This window comes from Mesocricetus auratus, unplaced genomic scaffold (genome assembly GCF_017639785.1).
Source record: "Mesocricetus auratus isolate SY011 unplaced genomic scaffold, BCM_Maur_2.0 Super-Scaffold_100006, whole genome shotgun sequence".
NCBI classification, from domain to species: domain Eukaryota; kingdom Metazoa; phylum Chordata; class Mammalia; order Rodentia; family Cricetidae; genus Mesocricetus; species Mesocricetus auratus.
The window spans coordinates 33,284,923-33,311,008 of NW_024429190.1; the positions used below are offsets into that span (position 1 = coordinate 33,284,923).

Here is a 26,086-nt window from a genome sequence, read left to right on the forward strand (position 1 = left end):
ACTTGATTCCAAGAATTTTAAGGCATGTCTTTCAAACAGCATGTTTTGTTAAGCACTTATGGGTAAAGATAGCATGCTTGTGGGCGGTAGGGTGTCACAAGATTTTGGGATTGGCCAGGGAGGATACCTAACTACAGCAGAAGGAATGAAAATGTGATTTTGGAGACTGGGCTGAAAAGAATGAAAGAAAGCATAGAAGGTGTGACAAAGGAAATGGCTTATGAACAAAGTAGGGAAGTACAAATGTTTAATTAAATATGGACTGCAGTGGCTCATCAAGTTATTGTAAACATTTTAATGATTGCCTTTTATTGTAGAAGCCTGTTTTTACCTTCTATTCTCTGACTCTGTGGCTGGGTCAGTCCATAACCCCAGTTAAATACTTAGCTTTTGAACTACTCCCCCCAAACAACAAATAGCAGCAAAGCCAACTTATGAGTAGTTATAGTAACTACTCTCCATTATCTTTTGAATCATGTGTACTGTTAATGTTTTCAAGGTAAATATGCTACTTTAAATACAGGAAGAACCTCATTGGCTTACTTTGTATATAAGGCATTAAGACCCTCCTTAGTGCTTTACAGGATAGAACATAATTGGGAAGTCTCTTCCTTGATCTCTGAGCTGAAAAGAAAGTAAAGCTTTTGAATTGGTAATTATTCTCAAAGAGAATGAATAGTGAAAACAGTATGTAGGATCTATATTATAATTATTATTCAACTTTTCTAAGTTTGCTGCCCAGGTGTCTAGCAGACTTTGGTGGTGGCAGGGTGGAATACCAAGCCTTTCTCATATTAAGTAGGCTGTCTAATGAGTTACAAACCCAGCCCTGTTTTGTTTTAAGTGACATGTGAAACTTGATCACTGATTCATAGCTAACTTGAGCTAACTTCCTTTTGTTCATGAGGTTGGCACGAGAAATTCAGGTTTGGGTATGTGTTTATTTGTTTGCTTGTTCATTCATTTATTTGCTTATTTATTTGTTCATTTGTTTGTTTGAGACAGGGTTTCTATGTGTAGCGTTGGCTGTCCTGGAACTTGGCTGGCCTTGAACTGGCCATGTTTGGGTTTTTAAACAGTGAAATTTAGTGTATATGTGTAGTGTTTTTTATAAAACAGTTCTTACATTAATTCTAGAGCTAAACACGAATGGTCATGGCTCAGGTACATAGATTTAGGTTGTCCAAATGTTATGTTCTAGTGTGTATATTGTTTGTCAGGTTTTATAGCTACAGAAAAGTCACAAATGAAACTTTTCATGGTTAGGTGGGTTACAGCAAAGGCTATATATACTGCTGTCTGATGACATTGTTAACTCCTGGATTGGTGAAAGCTAGTGGTCTGATAGTAATGCTTTAACAGATTTTACATGATAATCACAAAGCTCTTAGGTCAGGCACTGGTAGGCAGTGAATGGCTGTTGAGGAGACTGAAGGTAGCCCCAAAGCCCTGGATCTGCAACATCACAACTGTCCACAAGCATTGCATTCTAATCAGTCAGCCTTGGTGACATGGGTGTGACTTTTTCCTGGGAACTTCAGTTCACACTGGTCAGTTGTTTTCTAAGGAAAACAGGAATGCTTCTCACTGCTAAAGAAAGCTATGCAAGGCCAGTTGTGCTATTTGACAGGAAACAGAGAGCTTGCCTAGCAGCTCCAATATTGAACCAGAGAAGTGTTCCACCAATGCTATGATGGAGCATTTTAAGGGAAATGAAGGTAAGGGAATCTAAACATGCCTTTGCTTTCATTGCTTAGTTATCCTTGGTGCCAGAATTGGAATTCTTACAACTCCAACTAATTCTAGGGCTTTAAAATTTTATTTCTGTAGTTTATAAAAAAAACGAGAAGTTCGTATTTTTATTTCCCATTAAGTGAAATTCCAAAGGCATATTGTATCACCTGGATTCAGTGTTGATGCTGACTTACATTTTATTAGGTTGGCAACTCAGGGTCAAGGAACTAAAGATGCTGGGAAAAGAGTAATCCTTGTGAACTTCACTCAGTCTCATCACATCCTCCCCATTGAGTAGAGGAGACCAGGCTAGACCTCATGGAAGCATGGGGCAAACTTGTTCACATGGCTGCAAACATGGATAATGCTGCTTTTGCTTTTCAGTCTCTGGAGTTGTGACAAAGTATCCCAATTAGGTTAGTTGTTTCATTTATTCTTTTTTTTTATTATTTGTTAGGTGCTAGTGCAAGAGGACCTATTAAAAAATCAGTTGTAGTATTTAATTTTATGATGGATGGCTGAGACCTAGTGAAGTAATAAAAGGATTTGTTAGTTATTGTAAGAAATACAGGGCAACAGGACTGCAATGGCTTATCGAGTTATTGTAAATATTTTATGATTGCCTTTTATTATAGTAACCTGTTTTTTACCACCTTTTATTTGACTATGGCTTAGTCAGTCTACAACCCCAGTTAAACACTTGAAGAGTCTTAGTCCCCCCCCAATAAATAATTAAAAGGAAAAAAAAAAACAACTTCTTTCCAATATTTTTGAATCACGTGTATTGTTAATATTTCCAAGGTAAACACACTACTTTACAATACAATTAGAACCCTGTTGGCTTGCACTGTGTGTGTGTGGGGGGTGACAAATGTGACAAATGCCCTCCTGTGACTGGCTCCTTCTGCTAAGGTTTCCTTGTGGATTAAAGGAGGTGATGGGTCTGGTCTCCACTGTGGGAAGAGGGAGGTTCATCCTCCTTGCTGATCCAGGCTCAGGCTCTTTTAGAGAGTTGCTAAGGCATACAGCATGAGGTAACCTGGGGACATGACCATGGACAGTTTGGACATGTCTCTGTCATAAAAACCAATTCCAGTGACTAATACTAAAAATATCTGGCTAGGAAATTTCATTTAAAAGGCTTAAATTATTCTTTGTATTAGCATCTGTGCCTCATATTTAGTACACACATTGATGGTAGTCATCTATTTTACTTTTTCATTAAAGATTAGTATGGTTTTTAAAAGATGAAACTTCATAGAAAGATTGTTTCCTCTAGAGACTGTGTTAACTTACTTTTTGTTATTAATATAATATTAAAATTCAGTGTTGTCTCCTGGTGAGCAAGCAGTTATATTAGAGGTGGTGCTCTGGGTACAATTACTAACTACACACTTAGACTCTGATTTTAAAGTCACAGTAAGGACTGTGTTAACTGAAGTAAACAGTGTGCCAGAGACTCCCAGGTTACTTCAGAGGTCAGATAATGTCAGCGACAAGTTTTGGTTTTGTCTGGCCAAACTTAATTGTCATACCAAGTTAAATAAAAGCTTCCTTTTAAATGTATAGGTCCCCCCTCCCTATGTGTGTTCTCAGGATTGGGGGGGGGCATGTTAAATCATCCACTAAAAGATTGCTGAATTTTAAAATGAGTAAAATCTTAAATGTGTACATACCGCCACCAAGTGGGAGAGAACAGCATTGCTTGTCAGTTGAGATGCTGAAAAAGAGAAAGAAAAAGAAAGACCACATTATTTCTCAGGATTCATTTTATAGCAGTCCTTAAAAGTCAGTTTCAAACACAGAAATACACCTTAATTTTTCTTTGGTTAACTATTTGGGTGTTTATTCCACACTTCCTTCAATTCCTTTATCTTCATTTGTGTATATTTTTATATTTCATCTGATTATTTCTTCTGAACTAAAGTTTTGGTTAATTTACTTTTAGGAGTGACAGTTTCGGGACATTAAAGCTATGATTTCATCTGCATCTTAAAAAATAATTGTTTCAATTCTGATGAATTTATTTTCTTAGTTATTTTGGATAATTCTGGTGGCTATAAAAAATAAACAGGACGTTTCTAAAAGAAAAGAAAAATAAGCAGGGCTATTGAAGAGCCTTCATTTTTCTTATATTTATTGTATGCTTGAAAGACTTTCAAGGTAGAATCTTGATCAGTGGTTTGTGCTTTGTTGTTTTGGGGGTTGTTTTGTTTTGAGACAGGGTCTGGCCCCCTATAGCCAGTGCTGTTCTGGAACTCACTACATAGTCCTGGCTGGCCTTGAACTCAATAGATCTGCCTGCCTCTGCCTATGAGTGCTTGGATTTAAGGTTTAGACCACTATTTTAGTCAACGTTCCATTGCTGTGAAGAGACACCATGACAACAGCAACTCTTATGAAGATAAGCATTTAATTGGGACTGATTTACAGTTCTAAATTTTAATCCATTGTCATGGCATCATGCAGATGGACTTGGTGCTGGAGGAGCTGAGAGTTCTACTTTTCTGTTTCGTTTTTTGAGACAGGGTTTCTCTGTGTAACAGTCCTGGCATCCACTTTATAGACCAGACTGGCCTCAAACTCACAGGAGTATTACATCTTGATCCATAGGCAGCACAGAAAAAGAGACTGTGTGCCATGCTGGGAATAGTTTGAGCATATGAAACCTCAAAGCTACCCCCACAATGAGTGGCACACTACCTCCAATAAGACCACATCTCCTAATAATGCCAGTCTCTATGGACCAAGCATTCAGACACATGAGTCTGTGGTGGACATTCCTATTCAAACCACCACAGCCACAATGCCTGGTTTTGATTAGTGTTTTACATAAAGAATTTTAGTCTGAGTAATTTTGTTTTATTTGTTGTTGCTGTTGTTTTTTGTTTCTCTGTATAGCCCTGCCTGTCCTGGAACTCACTTTGTAGATCAGGCTGGCCTCAAAGTCACAGAGATACACCTGCCTCTGCCTGTCATGTTCTGGGTGCCCAGCCTGTTTGGCTAATTTTATGCCATTGTTTCCCGTATTTTGTTGCAGCACTCCTATGTGTACCTAAAACATTCATTCCTTTATCTTTTTTGTGACGATTCATAAAATTTGACTACTACATTTGGTATATTCTCTAAAAGCATAGTCATTTAAATTTGATAGTATCAACTCACCAAGGAGTTTTTAATAATAAGTGTTCAATAAGATTACTAACATGGGATGAAGTTCCTGAAAGTGCATTAGCCTAGGTATTTGAGATGTGTCAACCTATGCATTTGGTGGCCAGTGCCATTCAAGACCTGAAAGATCCCTGGTATAGACATAACTCAAACAATCCTAAAACATGCCCAGCCGTTATTGACATCCCTCCAGACTTGAAGCCCAGCAGCAGTACCTTGGTTGTGTGACCTTGATATCTGTGTTCTCAAGTGTGAGCATGGAGGCATATGACTCTTTGTTTTGTATTGGTTAGAAACACCACAGGGCTCCCTGCTGTGCTCCATCCACAGTGTTAACTCACCAGGACCCACTTGGTCTACTCAACCTTTTTTGCTCAAGGCTTCCTCTCTCCGGTTGATCCTCTTCTTCTAGCCAGCCACTGCTTCTGTATTTCTCCATCTTTAGATGCTGCAGAGTTACCTCCCTAGGGTGTTTCATTATTCTACGTACTTACTGCTAGCTAACAGTCTCTATTTTTATTTTTTTTCTTTCCTTGTCTCTCTCCTATTAGAGTGTAAATTCCACAATGATAGGAACTTCGTTTGATTTTATTTTTATGACTATATTCCTGGTACCTGGAGGAAATATTAAGTAATTGGAGAACTAATAGATACTGAATAATCTCAGCTCAATTCTTGTAGGTTACATATGTCAGTTACTTGGAAAGTCATCTGATTAGGGTTGACAAAAGGTGCCAGTACATTTGGAGGCTGTTCATTACATACTGATTTGCTCAAGAGGAAGCAAACTGCTCTCCCCCATCCTCCCCCCACAGACCTGAAACTGTATGCATAGGCACTTACTTTCTTTTCTTTATTTTGTGTTTCGGTTTTGATTTTAGTTTTGGGTTTGGTTTTTGTTTAAGACAGGGTCTCACTATATAGTTCAAGTTGTTCTGGAACTCGATATGTGGATAGACCAGGCTGGCCTTGAATTCACAAAGATCTGCTGGTCTCTGCCTCCTGGGTGCTGGGATTAAAGGCATGTGCCACTATGCCTGCCCAGCAACACAATTTATTTTCTTTAGTCTGGGTTTTAGGTAAAATTTGATGTCCAGTATCAATTGACTGACTGGAAGACACCACTGGCCAGTGAGGCCCACGTGCTGCTAGTTCAGTAGCTTGTGTAGGTGCATGTATTCACATGCTTTCTTATAACTGGAGCTTGGCACCTGTAGTTGATTTTTGTTACAGTTAGGCTGTTTTGATTATATTGAGATTAGTAAAATCAGACACTTTTTCTATATTTGGAACAGCAAAAAGTGAGAATTACCATGAGGGTCTTTCTTCCTTCCTTCCTTTCTTTCTTTCTTTCTTTCTTTCTTTCTTTCTTTCTTTCTTTCTTTCTTTCTTTCTTTCTTTCATTAAGAAATAGGAGAAGGAAGCTAGTTATTTAGGTAAAAGCTATTTCCTGCCTCTTAATCATATAACTTCATTCATTTATGCTATTTGCATAACTACTGTAGTCATTTGAGTTTTCAGACCCCTTAAAGAGACAGGACACAAACATTTTAAGGTATGCAACATGTCAATGGTATCATTAGGCAAAAGTACATTACATATCATTGGGCAAGTACATTATGTTCTACATAAAGAATGAATTCATAGTTTGAACTCTGCTTTTTGATGGATAGGTTAAAACAGTCATTTTACATGGAGAGAACTTGGGAAGTCGTGTCTTTTGGCACACAACAACACAAATCTGGTAGTAGTCATGGGCCGAAAGAACACAGTGTATTGTTCTTTTGGCCCAGGATGTTTCTCAGTTTGCATTCCAGGTGTTCAGGGGCTAAGATGAATAAAAAAACATGGACTCATTCATTGTAGAGCTCATATCAAGTAGCCTATTTTCTTTTTCCTGAGTTGCCTCACTTGAGGTATTGCTTTAATGCTGTTTTCCAGGTGAATTGACAAATAAAATTAAATATAATATACTGAGAATAGCATTAAATTAATGATGCTGTTATCTTGACTTGAACTTAATTGCTAATCACAGATTCTGTGGTGATCTATTGTGTTTTGTGTTTTGCATTTGCCAAATTCCAATATAGTAGCTCAAAGGTTTGAGCTGTGAGAATTCAAAGGAAAGCTGCTCGAAGGAGGACTAATCTAACTGAAGATGTAATGCTCAGATTATATTAGAATAGATAAGAAAGTCTTTATTTCAGTCTTTGACACGATGATTCACTTTATTAGTAACAAACTTAGCACACTGAAGTATGATTTTGAACTCACATATTCAAAAAATGAAGCATGATCTTGAATTTAATTGTTTTTCCTGGCACTCCCCACCCCTCTTTTTTACAGATTTTTTTGCCCTCCTCCTTGTGTATATCTTATGGGCAGTGGTTGGAAGAAAAAAAAAGAACAAATGGAACGAGATGGTTGTTCGGAACAAGAGTCTCAACCCTGTGCATTTATTGGAATAGGAAATAGTGATCAAGAAATGCAACAGCTGAACTTGGAAGGGAAGGTAAATTTAAAACGTATATTCTGCATTCATTTTTGCAGAATTTATTTAGTTTTTCCCCATCAGTGTTTATTGTTTTTTTTAAAGTACTTTTAGTAACAGTTGTTTAAATGTGTATATCAGAATCAAAAGTGTCCTTGCAGGACAGCTGTGTCTGGTGACTCATGGAGTGTGTATTAGCATCTAAAGGCAGCACCGGGATGCTTTTCCACCTTCTTGACTGCCTTATCTGTAAGGGAAATTTCACTGGATGCTAATAGTTTAGGAAACAAGTCTCTCATCTTCTGTCTGGCAGGATTGTGATACTCAGATACTAGTGAAAATACATTCCTCAGCTTTGGTTTGCTCTATCCTCTTAATTAATCTTCATCCCTTGCTGTGAAGTGACTGCTGACACAAGAACATGGATCTGGGTATAGTATAGTAGTGACCCTTGTCTAGCCAGCACAACACCAGTTAGAACACAGGTTACTCAGAGAACAGTCTTTGCTGACAGTTTTGTGAACATAGAAAGCAGTAACAGTCAATATACAACTTTAATTCAGGAAAGTGGTTTGTTCATTTATTATACTTCCTAATGATCACTATTTTCCCTTAATATTGATATTTAGAAACAGGTTCTGATCTCAGTGACTACCTAATTTTTTAAGTAGCATAAAGCTGTTTCCTTATGTAGTAACTCTTTGTTGGCTAGCTTCGTGTTTATGTTTTGTATGACACTAGGATAGGATGACCTACAATATTGAGGATGGTGAGCTAGTAATTAGCATTCTTAATTACATTTAGTCATGTTCAGAGAGTACTAAGAAGCCATAAAGCTAGTCTTCATATCTGATGATTTATATGCCATTATGTTTCTATAGTCAGTAAGATATGTTGACCACGGATTTAAATTAGGTTTGGTATAATGTTTATTACAATAGTGAAAACTTATTATAAAATAAAATAGAGCAGTAAAACCATTTTAAATTAAGACTGTTGGGCTTAAAAAGTATTCTACAGAGGGTTTGATCTATTCTTCTGTTGTTATTTCTCTAGTTACTACAGCATACCCTACCCCTAGATATTCTATTCTTTAATGAGTAGATAAGTAGGTAGTAAAAAGCCAAGGATCTGACTACCAGTTTGTGTAACTATGCTGATTGAACTTCATTCTTATTTTAACTAGTTCTAGCTTTCAGTCATTTTACCTCCCAGCAAGATAATACTAAAGAACCAATCAACCTACCAACCAATAGCATCATTGATTGTCTCTCCTGAGATACTGGTACTATGCTCTTTGGGGGCTGCCTCAGCATGAACTTCTATCTGCCTTATGTTAGACCTTGTTACACAAGTCCTGGACATTGGTGAGATGCAAGCACACGTGTGCATGTGAGGGGGTAAAGGACTACTCAAAGGAGTCAGTCGTCTGTTCTCTCCTACCTTGTAGGACCCAGGGGTGATCTTAAGGCTTGGCCTTTACTCACTGAGCAGTCTCACCAGCTTATGCTCACCTGTTTTATATATGCTAGACAGTATCTTCTCTTTCTTGATGCAAATCATACCCAGTTATGTTAGCACTCAGAACTAAGTGATCCTTTTCTTTGGGCTTTCCCACTAGGATGATGCAGTTCCCTTGTTTAGATACACTGTTCATTTTTCTTCTGTGACTACCTGCTTTGATACATTGACTTTATCAGAACAGTTCTAAATTTGATCTTTAACTAGTATTTAAAAAAATACGGCTTATGTATAAATTCAGAGATGGCATATCTCAGTATATAAAAGAACCACTGCAAAGGGCTATTGTATTTTGCTTTTATTACTGTTGTCTTATTTTGCCTTTTACATGGCAAGACCTTTCAAAATTTAGAATATTCAGGAACACATTAAAATTTTCTCATGTAACTGTGTTATAGAGACAAACTTGCAGTATTTTTATCTGCTACTAGTAGTACATATTAGTAAATTTTAAGGATAAGAGCCTAGAATTCACTAAGTACTTATTGGTAAGTAGTACTCATATTAACAGGCACACATTTTAAAAGGAGCACACAGTAGTAGCTGAAATAAATTTTGGACATTGTTTGCCCTGTTTGGTAAAGGAGGTCAGTATTTTGGCCCAGGCCCCCACAGTTCACAGTGATCAGGACCAATACATACAAGTGAAACAGTAGCATTTCAAAGTGTTGCTGCTTTTTGGCAAGTGAGTGTTTTCTCTTGTATCTTTAAACTTTGTTCTTTTGGTGATAGTATGATAAACCAAGTTTATCCGTTTTAGAAATAGTTCTTTAGTATATTCTTGAAGATACCTAAGATGTTTCATGGTCCCATTCACTCTCACACTGTAACCACAGCATTCAACCATATAAAGAGAAACATTATGTGAGCTAGTGTGAAAACTGCAAACAAAAGCTTTTTATACAATTCTACTAAATTTTGATAGTCTTATTACTTTTGTTGTAGATAATCATCAGTTGTTTTTAAGTGCAAAAGTCAAATAATAGCTATAACGTTGAATGTTGATTCTGTGAAATATGTAAAGCTATATAGAACAAAGAATTTAAGGAGAGTAGATATGGATCATAGGCTTTCTTTTTTTAAGGGTAAATGTTGTCGTCATTTTTGTATATAACTAAAACTTGAGGTATTCAAATTAATGCCTTGTAGATACCTGGAAGAGTCTCGGACTGTTTCATGTTCTGCTGCTCTTGGTCCAGATGGAGCTGTAGGAGCTAACCATATCCATCCCATGGATCCTGATCCACAGGCACACTTGGGAAGACCAAGTCCTCAAGCACAGCTGTCAGAACTTAGTTCCTAGATGTTTGTTTTATTTTTTGTACAGCCTTTTTGGAGTTGACTTAGGCAGTGCTTTCCTCTGCTTCCTGTACTAAGTGGACTTGAATAAGTTTGAGGAACTGGAATGATAGATGTAATAGTTTCTTAACCATCCTGAGGACAGCTTTGTTAATGGCTGTAATATTCAGCTCCCACAGCTGAACACTGAGATTCATTCACATCTTCTCCATCTCGAGAAGAGTCTAGGAGCTGCTGGCTCAAGTCCAGCTTTTTGGACTAAGCTCAACTCTTCTTGGCACCTAAACTGAGTTTGGTCTTTCCTTACTGAACCTTATCTTCAGAAGAGGCTCACTTTCCGTCATTCCTTCCCCAACATTTGTTTTGAAAACTTCTTAAAGATTCTCTTTAGAGAGCAACGTAAACAGCCATTGGGTGATCCATCAGAGTGATATCATTCGTGCCGGGTCAGATGTAGCCACACCGTTCTGAGCAGATGGTGCATAACCTCAAGGGTTTACTGCTATTAACACCACTTTGCTTTTCTTTCACAGAACTACTGTACAGCCAAAACATTGTACATATCTGATTCAGACAAGCGAAAGCACTTCATGTTGTCTGTAAAGATGTTCTATGGCAACAGCGATGATATTGGCGTGTTCCTCAGCAAGCGGATAAAAGTTATCTCCAAACCTTCCAAAAAGAAGCAGTCATTGAAAAATGCTGACTGTATGTATGCTCAAGTTTCCTTATTTGTTCCCAATTATCACATTACATACATTAATGAGACAAACTTTTTAAAACTTAAATTCATTGTTTACTACTATTTTTTTCTTTTGTGCCCTTACTGTGCTTTAAATTTAAGTGTAAATAAGCAGTGTCTGGCTTAATGAAGTGATTCATTCTCAGTTAGTGTCCTGAGAATCTGTTACTTCATTAGGATTACCTCAGAGTGGTTTCTTACTATCCCAGGGAAATGGAGGGAATTTTCTCCTTTTGTCTCATTGACTGGGAAGGAAGATAAATGTTAAGTACCTGATGCTGTGGGCTAGTGATAATAAATGTCCTACAGTGCCCAAGGTAGTTCCCATTCCAAAAGAGTCTATCCTTCCAGAATGGCAGAAGTACCCATTTCCGAAAACATCATAGTTTGGAAAGCCAGGTAAGGCACTAAACCAAATGTCTAAAGGTCTCTGCTGCAGGAGCTGCTATCTCATTGGCAGATTGTTAAACTACCAAGGCTGTCTGAGTACTGTCTGTAAGTCTACATTTCAACACATTTGAAATTGCTTGGCTGACTTTCAAGTTTTTTGTTGTACAAACTTTTAAATTTATATAAAAGGGAGAAATTAGCATGATGCAGCAATCTCCCCAACCTTAGTAATTTCACTAATTCTGTTTTGTGGCCCTTACCAACAGCACCTCTTCCCTGTCTAACTGCTGAAATATTTTGATGTAAATCTTCAACATCCTAATCTTTCAGCTAACATTTCCTGCACTACTGACTCTTAATGCATGGCTTTTTTTTTTTTCTTTTTCTTTTTTTTTTTTTTTTTGCACCACACCTCACAAAGTTGACAGCCCTTTAATGTCATTTAGTATTCCATGAGTAGATTAGTCATAGTGTCTTGACATTTTTTTTATATAGTTTGTTGTTATGTTTTGTTCCATTTATAGTTGGCTTGTTCAAACATAGAATTAAGTAAGGCCCATAACTTTTAGTCTGTGATAGTTTTTCTATTCTCTCCTTACCTGCTTTGATATGTTACTTATTGAAGAAACTGGGTCATTTTGGAATTTTTATACTCTGGCTTTGACTCATCCCTTGTTCTTTTGCCTTAGTTTTTCTTTGGCCTGGTGATTAAAGACTTTTAAAATTAGCTGGCTTTTAAAATTCTCACTGGCTTAGAAATCACAGAGTATCTGGTTACCACCTCCTTTTTTGTCACATTAAGACTGTAGTAAGTTCAGCAGTTTGTTTAATTTCCTCCTAAGGCTCCTGAGAAACCTGGAAACCAGTGGTTTAGTGACCTTTACTTCATCGAGGTACACAAATTACTGATTTTCTAATTCTTTTATATAACTTCCACATACTTAGATGTGTTTTACTCCATGCAGTCTTTATTCCTATCAGTTATTTAATATGGAAAATTCCATACACACTGATGCAAACAGAATTACATAATGAATGGAAATCCTAACTTGAATAGTGACCTTAATTTCAGGCCAGTCTTATTTCATCATAATTAATTCTTCTGGTTCAGTCTGCTTTCCTCTTACTTATTTGTAGTTTGATGTAATTTCAGACGTTTGCTTCATATACAAATATTGTATAGCTACAACAGATAAAATTTCTTATTTTAATAGTATAATACCATGATTATAATAAAACATGCAAAGCAAGCATAAGCAGAAATGCTTCTAATGTTCTGTCAGTGTTCAAATTTTGAATAGTCTAAAATAATTGAATTTTTAACCAAGTGAGTCAAAATTGAAATTCACTGAATGTTACAATATATAGGTAACACTGACATCTACGTGGGTATTCTTAATCTATGTTCCCATGCAGTTTACCTGAGGCATTAGGAATGTATGCATTCAGATTTGTTAAGTTAATTCTTTTGGTGTAGTTCAATGGTAATGTTTAGAAGAAAGAGCTGACACAGTGAGCAGTGGAAAGACAGACTTCATTTAGTACTGTTTCAGGAAAAGAGGCATGTTCACTTTCATATAACAAAGACAAGTTCCAGTTTTCAGCCAAGGAGGAAAATGAGGGGCCCAGTGGATAGTTAAAAAAAAAAAAACAAGGACGGGAGTTTTTGCTAAACCAACTTAACAGGAGTCCTGACAGTAACTGCCGGAGTGATTCCTGTATCAAGGGAAGTGCCTGACAGACTTGCTACAGCCAGACTTAGAAGGTGGTGATGGGGTCCCAGGTGAAAACTGATAGAAAGGAATGCTGGGAGGAGACCCTCTCAAGTTTGTTCAGGAGGGCATGTTTGTCGTGGTCAGATTTAAGCTTGTTCTTTCTTTGTTTTGGTAAGTCCTCATTGATGGCCATATGCTCTTGTACACCAGGTCATATCTGACATCTTGTCTTGTATTCAGGCAGTTTCCAGTTCAGATTGCAGAGGGCTGAGGTTTTAGTTTGGGGCGGGTATTTTTGTTTTTAACTTTGTTAATTATGTGTTTGCATTGGTAGTTTTGTAATGAAAAGAGTATACTCCACTTCTAGAATATTTTCTTAAGTGGATGTGCTTTTCACATCTAAAAGTACATCTTTATTTTTAAATTTTACAAATTATAAAACAGGTATTGTTTTTCATGCAGTACACTTTATGGTATTTGGGAGATTGCAGAATTCCCTAAAATCATAGTGCAGTGGTGTCCGGTTTGGTAAACGTTTTTCTAGAGACCTTTCTACACATATTTTACAGGGTTTGATGGAAGCATGTAGAGGTGCTCCTGTGCTCCCACAGAAATGTGTATGTTGCTTCTTAGTAGGACCATAGTGTATAGAGTGTCTCATAATTGGCCTTTTCATTCAGTAATATTCCAGGAATTGATGTAGACATAATTGAAATAGGTGAATGTTACTGTAATCAATTTAACCAAGTGTCTACCATTAGACATTTGTTTTTAAAATAATTTTCCAGCTAATAATTGTCACTGCATTAAGTGCATTGTGTAATGCTTTCTGAGATGTTGACAGCTGAGTGAAAGGTACAAGATGATTCTTTGCATTATTATTTTTTTTTTACTTCTGCTTTTTGTAAATCCAATACTAAATTAAAAGTGAAATTAATTAAAGTAGACGGCAGTGATGGCTAAACACAGTACTCAGGAGGCAGAGGCAGGTAATCTCCTGAGTCTGAGGTTAACCTGGTCTACAGAGCAAGTTCCAGGGCAGACAGGGCTGCAGGAGAAACCCTGTCTTGAAAAATCAAACAAAACAAAGAACTGAAACTAGTTTTAAAAAACAATAAAAAAACCAATCATTTAAAATCTTTTTATGTCATTATCTTGATAAGATTGTGAAGACATAGACCTTGCTTTCTTTTTTGCTATCTCCTGTCTTAGAAGGCTAAATAAATTGTTTGCTACCAGAATCTGTTCATTATTTGTATTATTATAAAAATATTCATAATTTTCCAAGAAGAAATCCTTTCTTTTGTTAACCTCTGCCTCAGTCAAATAAATAAGAATCCTCTTGTCATTGCAGTGTGCATTGCCTCAGGAACAAAGGTGGCTTTGTTTAATCGACTTCGATCCCAGACAGTTAGTACGAGATACCTGCATGTAGAAGGAGGAAATTTCCACGCTAGTTCACAACAATGGGGAGCATTTTATATTCATCTCTGTGAGTATAAACATGTACATTTGATATTTTCCGTGTGAAAATAACATTCTCTTTATGGAGATAAATAGAGTCATTTTGTTGTTTTCTTAAGCATATACTAAATTTTAAAAGATGGCGGTTTTGTCTGTTTTGCACCCACTATAGTGGATGATGATGAATCAGAAGGAGAGGAATTCACAGTTCGAGATGGTTACATCCACTATGGACAGACTGTTAAACTTGTTTGCTCAGTTACTGGCATGGCACTCCCAAGATTGGTAAGACTTGGCTATGTGAGATAGAAACAACCAGGAGAGATAGAAAAATGTAGTTCAGTTTTTATACTTTCAGATGTGAAAATGCAATGTCCCAATTATCCCGTTAGCCATTGCCTCAATTCATAAGGGCCCTTAAAGAATTAGTCTGCTATGAGTGCATTGGTCAGTCTCTTATGCCATTTTTAATGAATTTGGTGTTAGTTCCCTTTTTGATTGTGTATCTGTTATTGTTTTCTTTAATGTTGCAGGTATACTGTATACTGTGTGTGTTACCTGCTGTATTTGAATGAAGGACCAGGTTTCAAAAGCCTAGATATATACACACATAATTTTTATTAGGCTACTTGACTGAAACATTTGTTTAAAATTCGGTAGAGTTTATATTTCTTGCTTTAGGAACAATGCACAGGATTTGGACGTTTTTGTTCATTAGGTTGTAAAACTATAAAGACACTATTTTTCCCCTTAAGTTAAAAACATTCCAAAATTCTGCTTTCCAGATCTGTAAGTTTAAGATGCATATTAAATGTCATAAGTGGGAATGTTGACTAGGTGTGACATGTGTAATGGCACTATGAAAAGTTTGTTAGAGTAGATGTGACTCTAGGAAGAATGTCCAAATCAGGTGCTTCAGAGGCTGTGAAGTACTATGAAGAAATGCATGAGGATCACCTGTGTGGAGGTTCTTGGTGGCCTTGGTAAATAGTTAACAAAGGAAACTTTGAGACAGAAGGTTATAGAACAGTGGTTCTGAGTTTGTGTGTTGTGGCCTCTTTGGGGGTTGCATATCAGATGTTTACATTACAATTTGTAACAGTATCAGAATTAGAGTTATGAAGTAGCAATGAATTAATTTTATGATTAGAGGGCACCACAATGTGAGGAACTATATTAAAGGGTCTCAGTATTAGGGTCTTGAGTACCGCTGTTATGGAGGTTTCAGGAGACGGGACTGTGAGGACGATATCTTTCTTTCCCAAGGAGCACTGAGAAACAGGCTTAGGGAGAGGGAAGGAAGGGCATGCTGAAGGAACAAGCTTACTGCATTTATAAGTATTTATAATGTGTTTGTATGCTGTTGGGAACAAGCAGTAGTTTCTCTCCATGGAACTTAGTGACTACCTCTTGTGCCTTGTGTCATTTAAAATTTGCTAGCACAGTCTTTAATGTGCACACATGGGTTATATAGACTACCCACCCCATAGATCATCGAGTGGCTTTGTCATGGTGGGGGGTGGTCACCTAAGACCATCAGAAAACACAGTATTTACATTATGATTCATAGCAGTAGCAAAGTGACAGTTATGAAATAGCAATGATAATAATTTTATGGCTGGGGGTCAGGTAACCACAATGCTAGGAACTATGTTGAGAAGCGCTGATCTGGTAGCTTACTGTAGATGTTTCCTTGTGGTATTACATTTATATAATATTGAAAAGATCACCAGAACCTGATAGTGGAAATCCATGTATCCATTAGCAGCATTCACAGCACTAGTGTGTTACAAGTACAGAATACTGGGCCCCAAGTGAGTCATGCTGTGTTAGATATCTTTAGTCAGTTACTCCAGACAATTTATGTATATATGTATGAATGTTTTAAAAGCACTAATCTAAACAACAAATGTCCGCTTTCCTTATTTCTTAATGTGTTCTTTGAAGGGGTTATTTCCACATTTAATAAACTTAATATGCTTATAAAATTTTTAATGACCTTTTATTCCTAACCTTATTGCTTATAAATGTTTAATATGTAGGTATAAGGCAAGTGACTGATACATTGTTATGTAGTATATTCTATGGACTGTGACAATGTATAAAATAAAAACTGCATGTGGATGACTTTTTTAAATTGTTGGAATACAGATAATTAGGAAAGTTGATAAGCAGACAGCATTACTGGATGCAGACGACCCTGTATCACAACTCCACAAATGTGCATTTTACCTAAAGGATACAGAAAGAATGTACTTGTGCCTTTCTCAAGAAAGAATAATCCAATTTCAGGTATGTTATAAAATGATTGGTGAAATCCAAGCTATACAAAATAGGGCTGGGGTGCTGCTCAGTGACAAATGCCTGCCCAGCACTGTGTTCAACCCCAGTGGTGCAGATCAGTAATGGCTGGATGAAATGTGCTGGAAAACTATTGGATTAGCCATTTACAGAGACATACTTCTTACTGACTGTCAATTATATCCACGTACAAGAAGCTGGGTCCATATGTTTATCTTAGGTCATTGGTCCTTAACACACACACTACTCCACACACACTTGTGAACCTCTAAATGACTCAAAAGTAAGAGAACATTTTTAGAGAAGATTTTTTTTATAAGTTCCAGGATTCTTAATCTGGCATTCAGAGAACCCCAGAATGTCTTAATAGTAGAACACTGGTGTTCAGTGGCTCCTCTAAAATGACGTATAGAAGAAACATATACATTGTGCATTCGGCAAGAGGGTTCAAATCTTCATCTTTACAGTGGGGCCACCCATTAGTAACACTGACAAGGTTTAAGTGCTAATATTCAATAACATTTGCTCACAAACTTTCAAGAGGACACTTAGGACATGAATTGATGCCATAGGATAGCTGCGGTTTCATGCTGGAGCCTTTGCACCACTGTTGCAGAGGCGTGACTCCATACTGCACTCATGGGAATACTGAGTCCCGGGCCAGGGTTTGGAACCGCTAGTTCACACAGACTTTGTTTCTTCCTGCTGGAAGTGCCGTAGCTCCTAATAGTTCCCCCTTTCTTTGGGAGTCCACTTGCATTTTGTGTCACAGGTACTGATCTATTAGTGAAATTATATAATAGTGAACCACATGGTGATGGTGCATGCCTTTAATCCCAGCACTTGGGAGGCAGAAGCAGGTGGATCTTGGAGTTCGAGGCCAGCCTCATACACAGAGGGAGATTTCTAGGACAGCAAGGGCTACCTAGTGAAACCCTGTCTTGAAAAACAAAACCAAAAAAAAGGAAAAAGAAAAAAATTATATAGTAATGGGAAACTCTTGAGTGAGTGATTGCTAAGAGGTATGACTCATTACTTAATGTATCACTGAAGTGTTGGTGGTCTAACAAAAACTACTTCCTGTGGGGCTTCATGTTAACATTCTATAGTCATGTAGGGATTAAGTGTATTAGGATGTTCCCAGATGTTATTTCTCTAAATTTTCTCCTTGTTAACTCAAGTCTGAATGTTACTTGATAAATTCTCTTATACTGCTGTGTATATAAAACTCATTATGTGAACGTTTTTTTATCTTAAGGCCACTCCATGTCCGAAAGAACCAAATAAAGAAATGATAAATGATGGAGCTTCCTGGACAATCATTAGCACAGATAAGGCAGAGTATACATTCTATGAGGGAATGGGCCCTGTCCTTGCCCCAGTCACTCCTGTGCCTGTCGTAGAAAGCCTTCAGGTGAGACCACTTAGTCACAAGGTGGCTTTTTAGCATTTACTGCTGTTATTATCTATAACCTGCCATAAACTTACTTCGCTATGGTACTGATTTTTCTGTAAGTGTTATGATTTTGGGGTCTTACTGCATATATTATTGATAGGAAATAAAAACATGATTATATGGAAGAAAGTTTAAATGACAGTGGATGTTATCTTGAAATAGCTTCAGCTAGCTTTGAAGTTGTGTCATTCAACAGAAATGTTCTATAAATCTGAACTTATATTAACCTTCATGAAAATGAAAGCAAGTATAACCCAATCTGTGTTCTTCAGTAGAGAGTGAAAAACTGTCTCAATATTGTGGTTCTCTGAATTGCAGTTGAATGGCGGCGGGGATGTAGCGATGCTTGAACTTACAGGACAGAATTTTACTCCAAATTTACGAGTATGGTTTGGGGATGTGGAAGCGGAAACAATGTACAGGTACTGACAGAAGCTGCTCTGTCTCCCAGGGGAGGGGAGGGGAGGGGAGGGTATAGTTGATGCAGAACTGTGCTTTGCTTTGAAAATGCTTCTGTCTAAGCGGCGTGTGTTTCCTCCTCAGATGTGGAGAGAGCATGCTCTGTGTGGTCCCAGACATTTCTGCATTCCGAGAAGGCTGGAGATGGGTCCGGCAGCCAGTCCAGGTTCCAGTAACTTTGGTCCGAAATGATGGAATCATTTATTCCACCAGCCTTACCTTTACCTACACACCAGAACCAGGGCCGAGGCCACACTGCAGCGCAGCAGGAGCAATCCTCAGAGCCAACTCAAGCCAAGTGCCCAGCAACGAATCAAACACAAACAGCGAGGGAAGTTACACAAACGCCAGCACAAATTCTACCAGTGTCACATCATCCACAGCAACTGTGGTGTCCTAACTACCGTCTTTTTGCTAGGACTTAAACTGACTTGAATGCGGCAAAAAGTTGACAAAAAAGGAAAAAAAAAGGCAAGGATAAAATGAACAATCTTTTGTGGTTTCTTGGGAAAACTTTTCATACCAGGTGATCTATTCAGAACCCCATTACCTGCAAGTGCTGATGTGAAACACAGAAGCCGCAGTAAAACGAAAAACATCCAAATGTACAAACCGTTGGAAATCAAGGTTTTCAGCTGTCTGTCTCCCTCACTCACACCCCTTTCTGGTTGGCTTTTGTTTGGTGTTGATTAAATGGTCAAGAAGTAGATATGTGGCTGGAGTACAGGTTAAACTAGAAGACACAAATCTAACCTAGTTTGTATGGACCAAGGGACTTGCGAAAGTAAGCTTTAGGAAAAGGTACATTTTCACCCTGCCTATTTTGTATCACAGTATGTAGTACACCTTGTTACCAGTAGGTTGCACTCTCCACCCCTTTTGAGCTTTGGCTCTGAAGTACATTCAGGTTCAAGCCTGACCATGCTTGTTCAATCTGAGTACTGAACACTTCCAGGTTCTTTTGGTCTAAGGCTGGAACTTTTTTTTAAGCTGAAGTCTTATGACTTTTTCATAAGTTGGAATTATTTTGATTTCAGCAAGTCAAGTTTTGTAAAGGCCTGCATATTTTTTTTAAGATTATATGAAGTCTGTGCAAAAGCTTTAAAAAAATGCCTCTGCCTTGCCTGCAATACATGCAATGTATGTTAATTTAGTCTATTCTCAGATACTGTTAGTAGTTATTTCTGTTTTCTTTTTTTTTTTTTAATGTATTTATAGTGGTAATCCAAGAGATTCTAACATTTACGTGGAGTTCAGTGTGGCCATTTAGTCATTTGTGAGTCAATGGCCCAGAACATCACCATTTGAAGGTTTGCGCTTCTTTGCCTGTTCGTCAGTTTGTCTGTGTTCCAGGGTTTGTTCAGGTTTCCTTCCCCCCCAAATCTTGTACATAACTTGTATTATGTGTAAGTTAAACATTTTATCTTTAACTTGGAATGTTCCCAGTGATTACATTTAACAGGGTGTTTCCCACCTTGTTGACAAATGACAAAAAAAAAAAAAATATCATGAAAATATTTGCTGCCAAGATGGTGCCCTTAGGGTAAAATGAGGAAAGTCTCTGCAAGAAAAATGATCTATTGTACTTCATTTTCCTTTTTTTAGCCTAGGCCAGAACATCATTATAATTCTAAATATAAGATCACAAGATGGCTTTTTTTAGATGATAACTAAGTAAAATAGCCAGAAGACAGTATGTTAGAAACAGATAGTTGTAAGTTTATAAAAATACAAATATAACTTATATTTTCATTTCCCCTTTTGCCCTTTGTTTGTTTTTCCCCGGTAGAAATGTCCTGTCCAAATTTTTTCTTCTTTTCTCTTAAACTTTGGTTGCATTTGGGCTTGTGTGTTAGCCTTGTGTGCTAATATTGCCAGTTTTATTTTGTTTCCATTCCTGCACTTTGTTACCTTGTTCAGTTTCTTGGGAATTGCAGCAGACTCACTGGGCTACATTTAGTACAGGAAGCACATGTGATGTTAAAGGGCACAGTCTAGTGATACCATCCTCCTTGTAGAGTAAAAACTACCTCTAGATTGTGGTAAGCTTTTACTGTCCCTTCAGACAGGAGCCACAAGCACCCTCTGATGCAAACTGTAATTTGTACAGCATTTTCGGTGTCTTTCTGGCTCCCTGGACCTCTGAAAGTTTTCATGTAGACTTGTTAAGAATCCTTTGTCAGGAGCATTGTTTCCCATCTTTGCTGATTTGTCTTGTCACTCACCATTTCCTGGAGACTGTGCCACTGTAAATGCCACTCTGAACATCTATCTGCAAACTGCCCCCTCCTTGGTGTTTCAAGGGGGAGGCCATCTGTAAAACGTGTGCTGGTTAAATCGGTTGCTGCAGCTTTCTCTTAATGCCAGCCTTCATAACCACCCCAGGATGCACTGTACTAGCTGTTGCAGCCATTTCTCCTCGGATAGGCTGCAGACAGTCTCCTCCCCCGCCTCACACCTTCATTCTGCTTCAGTGGTCAAGGGCAGAGCTCACTGTGGCCTTACCTGTCTTTGCAGTAAACTGTTCTTGGCTTTCTCCAGACCTGCTTCTTCCTAGGCACCTCTCCTCAGTTGCCGTGGAAGCAGGACACAGGTGTGTTGAGAGCCTGAGCAGTCTCAGCGTCTGTGCTTTCCCAGGCCACAGCTCTCCTCTTCCTAGATTTGGGATTTAGTTAAGAAATCATTAAGTTAACCGAGAACAGACAAGATGCTTTTGAAGAACAAACTATTCCTTACCCAGCTTTGTAGCTTAAAGTAACTATTCAAGTTCATGGCTTTATTAAAATGAACTTTGACTTTTTTAATGTTTATATCTTATTTCGGTTCTCTTGTTTATTTTAATAAGAATTGAAATAACTAGACTATAAGTCGCTTTCCTGTTTTCTTTCTTTCTTTTTTTTTTTTTTACGAAGTCCAAGAATGTAACAATAATGGCATCTTTCCTATGGTTCTATGCCAGAGTCCTACCACAGAATAGAATGAACTGATATGTCTGTTTACCATGTTATTGATAGTCTTTTGTCAGCTGCTTTTATTAAAAGTCCTTTTTGTGGATTTGTAAATCATTTTCAATACATGACGTATAGGAATCCTGTCCCCCATTTACTCAGAATGTTTCCTCCCAGAAGATGCTGGGCGTTTACTCTCATGAAGACTTCTTAGAACTGATTTCTTCAGTTGCAATGAGTGAGTTTGTGTTTCCATTCCTTTTAGAATGAGTCTGCACAACTTCTCAAAACATGCCTAGATATAGAACCTGAGCCCCAGAATGGTTTTTAGCCCCTTAAATTTGTCAAGAGATTGGACGGCAGGCCAAAAACTGAAAATGTGGGATGCCCTTTACGTGATTGCAGAGCCGAACACTAGTGGGGTTTTGAACTCACTGCTGGCTGCTCTTAAACTGTGGCAACTTCCTCATGTACAATGGACTAATCTGTCACTCTTACTGCCATCATCGTTTACGGTTTCGTATCTTAATTTTTAGTGTGGTGCTGAGGCTGAATCCAGGGTCTCAAGCATATCTGATAAGGCTTTTTGCTTGTTTTTTCATGAGAAAAGGGTCTCATCCATGAAGCCCCTCTTGAGCTTTGGGATGCCAGATATGGCGGTATGCCATCACTCCTTTTGTTTTTTAGAGAAACTGGTCTATCTGTCCAACCACAGAGAAATTCCAGTGTGATTTTTATTAACCCAACTAGTTATTTAATTAGAAAATCTGTTGGTGGGGGCATTCCTATTTGAAAGAAAATGCTATTTGATTATTAACCAAGTTAATGGACATTGTTTTCCAAAGCAGCTGTGTTTCTGGTGAGTAATGAACAAACGTGTTATTTTCTGTGTCACTTGATTTATTTTTCAAGCACTGTAACTTGGGATGGATGGTTAGAAACAATAATATATTAGGGTTTCTACTTAACCCTTTCAGGACTGAGCTGTATCACCTATTAATTTCTCCCTGTGTCGTGATAAATGTTTGCCAGCATTCAGTACTGTGTCGGTCCCAATGTAGGTTTATGTAAAAGCTCAGTTAGCTTATTCCTTGTACCTTACAGCATGCCCTACACATTCAGTCCTCAAGGGGTTACTTTACAAACTGTGCGCCTGTAAGGGTTATTAGCAATAAGATAGAAAATTGAGCAAGTTTATACCATAATTTTGTAGAAAAAAGAATCTGCTCAATTCCATATTTCATCCATGAAAAATCTGCAATACGGGCAGTTTCTAGGAATAAATAAAAAGGAAATGTAAACCATTGTAAATGTCTTCTGTGGGATGTGCCTGATGCATGTATTATCGTCTTTGATTTCAGAATTCTTTATAAAGATAAAATTAAATTCCATATTACAGTTTGTGGACTTAAAAATCTTACCTTGTCTTTTAGATGACTTTGAAATAGTAATTATGCTAAATTAGTTTCCTTTTCAGTGTTTTTAAAATGATTTTCTTTTCTTCCTTGTGTTTGGGAGTTACTACTCAAGGGGCACATCTCCCAAGCCAACCCTAACAAAACTGGAGACTGCTTTTTAGCAGTGGCTTGCTTTTCTAGCACAGAGTTGTCATTTTGTATAGAATACCAAAGAAACATTAATGACAGTTTATTTATGCCTTTAGAAGGCTCCCCCAAATAGGGCCGAGCATACTTCATGTATAATTGAGACAGATATAAAGGGAATAAAATCACACCATTTCTGATCTCAGGTTTAGTGCTTCACTGACCTGACCTTCAAAAAAGGAGCTGTAAGAACTTTGATAGGAAGAAATGATTTCCTATCTTAAGAAACGATTTAGTTGAAATTTGCATTGTGGCATCTATAAAGATTGAGACTGTCAGTGGGCTGTTTGATATATAATTTAGAATAACAAGTTTGTAGTCTGTATTGTATTGTATGTGATCTTTTCCTGAGCAGTGTTAAAAACATTTGATTGAATACATTGTGTGTTGGCTATCCATCACTATATGGTCACTGATTACAACAGTGCAGTAGGCAAGCTATATTACATTGCACATACAATAACATGAGTGGTTATAGAGGGAAATCTCAAAAAAAAGATAAATAGCACACAAATTATACACCAAAAGAGCCCCTTAAAAAAGTTTTGCAATAGAAAACAATTGATAAAGACAGATGACACTGTTACATATAAAATGCCCATGAGGTGGCTGACTCACCCCAACCTGGGGTTAACACCCAGAGCACAGGGTCATGAGAGCTGTGAGAAAGGAACCTGAGACCCTGTTGGATTGGGCCACTGTACACAGACTCTTGGGTTAGAAGTAGGATCACTGACATTCCTGAAGGAAGAATATGGAGTCCAGTCTAAGGTGCTGCTATGTCTTGGTTTCTTAACCAAGAACTGCAGCTAAGCCATAATACAAGAGGAGATTGTTTGAATAACATGCATATTAAATGCAGCTGTTGGGATTAGTGTTGATTGGGGGAAGTGATAATTGAAATTAGATACTCAACATTTATTGCAAATGTGAGTAGGAGGTAGGTGAATTGAGTAAGGTCTTTCTGGCTCTTTGAATGTGGTTCGTATTTATCACCCCCTATGCCTCTGTTTCATACAGGCGCACACACTAGTCGTAGTTCTTTACCCAGACATGCTTTGTACCAGTGCTGCACAGATTGATTTACTTAAGTCCTGAACTATCTAGCTCACCTCCCCACAACCCCCCCCCCCCACACACACACACACATACACACACTAAAGAGGAAGACTGTGACCAGGTTGTTGTTACAGTGGCCTAACTGGTTTCCTCCATCACAGATTCTCAATGTGGTATGTAAATTAATTGGAGCTTTGGGGACAGTTGGACAATTGCAGTTCAGAGACAGATGCTCTACTCTTGGTATTTATTGTCCTGAGAGCAGTGGGTGTGCTGGTGGCTGATAGATCCCAAAGGAAAAGGCACAAATTGTGTGATCCTTGGGAAGGGTTTCAGAGAAAGGGTAAGGGAAAGAATGTGTAGGCATTTATCAGAAGTTTTTTTTTTTTAATCCATGTTTTTGTTTGTGGGTCTCATAGAGCCGAGATTCGTCTCCTGCACCTTGTAGTTGAGAACTCTTGTCCCTTGTGCCACGTGTAAGATTACTAGCATGTGCTACCATCCCTGGCCTCCCAGTAGTAAGACTTACATTCTAGTAACCAAGAGGTTAGACTTTGTTAGGACCAAACTGGGATCTTTAGATGTTCTGTAACCTTCCAGGCCCAGAGGTCAGTTAGTGTGCAGTCATCTAGAGAGGACTCTAAAGTACTGCTGCTGTGACAGAGTCCCACAGCTTGAGTGCCAGTGATAGAAGATGGTTCTCAGAGCTTTGGAAGTTGGAAACCCAAGATCAAGGAGCCCGCACAGTTGGTGGGATTCTGGCTTTCAGAAAGCTAGTTTCACCGTGCTCTTACACCAAGAGAGAGAACTATTGTAGGCTCCACCCCATAGGGTAGTTTCTTGCCCCAGATACACACGTTTAGCTGTTTTAAATGACAAATTGTCTGTCTACTGCTGCTGTTTCCTGTATTTTAAATAGTGGTTGAGGTTTCTCATAGTACATCAAGATGATGTATGGACTTGGGCTAAAGGGACAAGCAGAGAGCTGGCTTTAGGGAGAAGAGTGGAGATGTAGTTCATTAGTAGACTCCTTCCCTAGTGTGCTTGACGCCTGGTACCATTAGTACGGCAGGGGAAAACAGTGCAGGGCAGGTCACATTCATTACCACTTGTATTCCATTCCAACCAACATGAGACAGAATGCTTGCCTATTTCAGAGAGGGGTTTTCTCACGGTCAGATGTAAGTCAGTTGGAGTATCACATTTACCCCAGGACCTTCCAGACACCCTCCTAAGTATCACTAGATTCTTCCCACTGTAATTGTCAGAGCTAGGGACCTAAGGGGGCGACCCCAGATGGTGGTGTGATGGAGATAACTGGTCTGTTTCAGCCTTCACATGTCACCGGTGAGGAAAACTGGCCTAGAGAAGCTGAAGTGTGCCTCTGTTGTGAAAGATTCAAAACTGCCTTGTGAACAAAAAGTGCTGCTCGCTTTTGGTGCGTGTCCTCTGTTACTGTTCTTAGTCCCCTGTCCAAGTCTTACACATAAATGCACATAGCACACACTAGGGAGTGGTCCTGGACAACTCAGCACATCTCTGTCCTCAGGCCTTTGTCACAAAACAGATGTGAACTGGGCCTCATGTTGGCTTTAGGAAGACCAGGACTCAGTGTCAGACTATGAAATATCATCTTTGTGCTCAAGAAAAATAAAGCCCTACCATTCTGCCATTACTTATTGTCTACCATTCATCTAGCATATAAATTTGAATTTAGTGTCATTCTCAACTA

The 26,086-nt window shown here is 38.2% G+C and overlaps 1 protein-coding gene across 7 annotated transcripts in view; it reads left to right on the forward strand.

Moving 5' to 3' along the window:
• Rbpj (recombination signal binding protein for immunoglobulin kappa J region) overlaps positions 1-23,671 on the forward strand; it is a 75,772-nt gene extending 52,101 nt beyond the window's left edge. For all 7 annotated transcript variants that reach the window (XM_005068766.4, XM_040747080.1, XM_013112527.3 and 4 more), the window contains 8 exons: positions 7,252-7,417; positions 10,750-10,924; positions 14,418-14,555; positions 14,700-14,812; positions 16,679-16,819; positions 18,087-18,242; positions 18,603-18,706; positions 18,828-23,671. In XM_005068766.4, coding sequence (XP_005068823.1) covers positions 7,252-7,417; positions 10,750-10,924; positions 14,418-14,555; positions 14,700-14,812; positions 16,679-16,819; positions 18,087-18,242; positions 18,603-18,706; positions 18,828-19,143 — 1,309 coding nt within the window. In that variant the 3' untranslated portion in view covers positions 19,144-23,671. The remainder of the gene's footprint in view (positions 1-7,251; positions 7,418-10,749; positions 10,925-14,417; positions 14,556-14,699; positions 14,813-16,678; positions 16,820-18,086; positions 18,243-18,602; positions 18,707-18,827) is intronic.
• Positions 23,672-26,086: the final 2,415 nt, after the last annotated feature.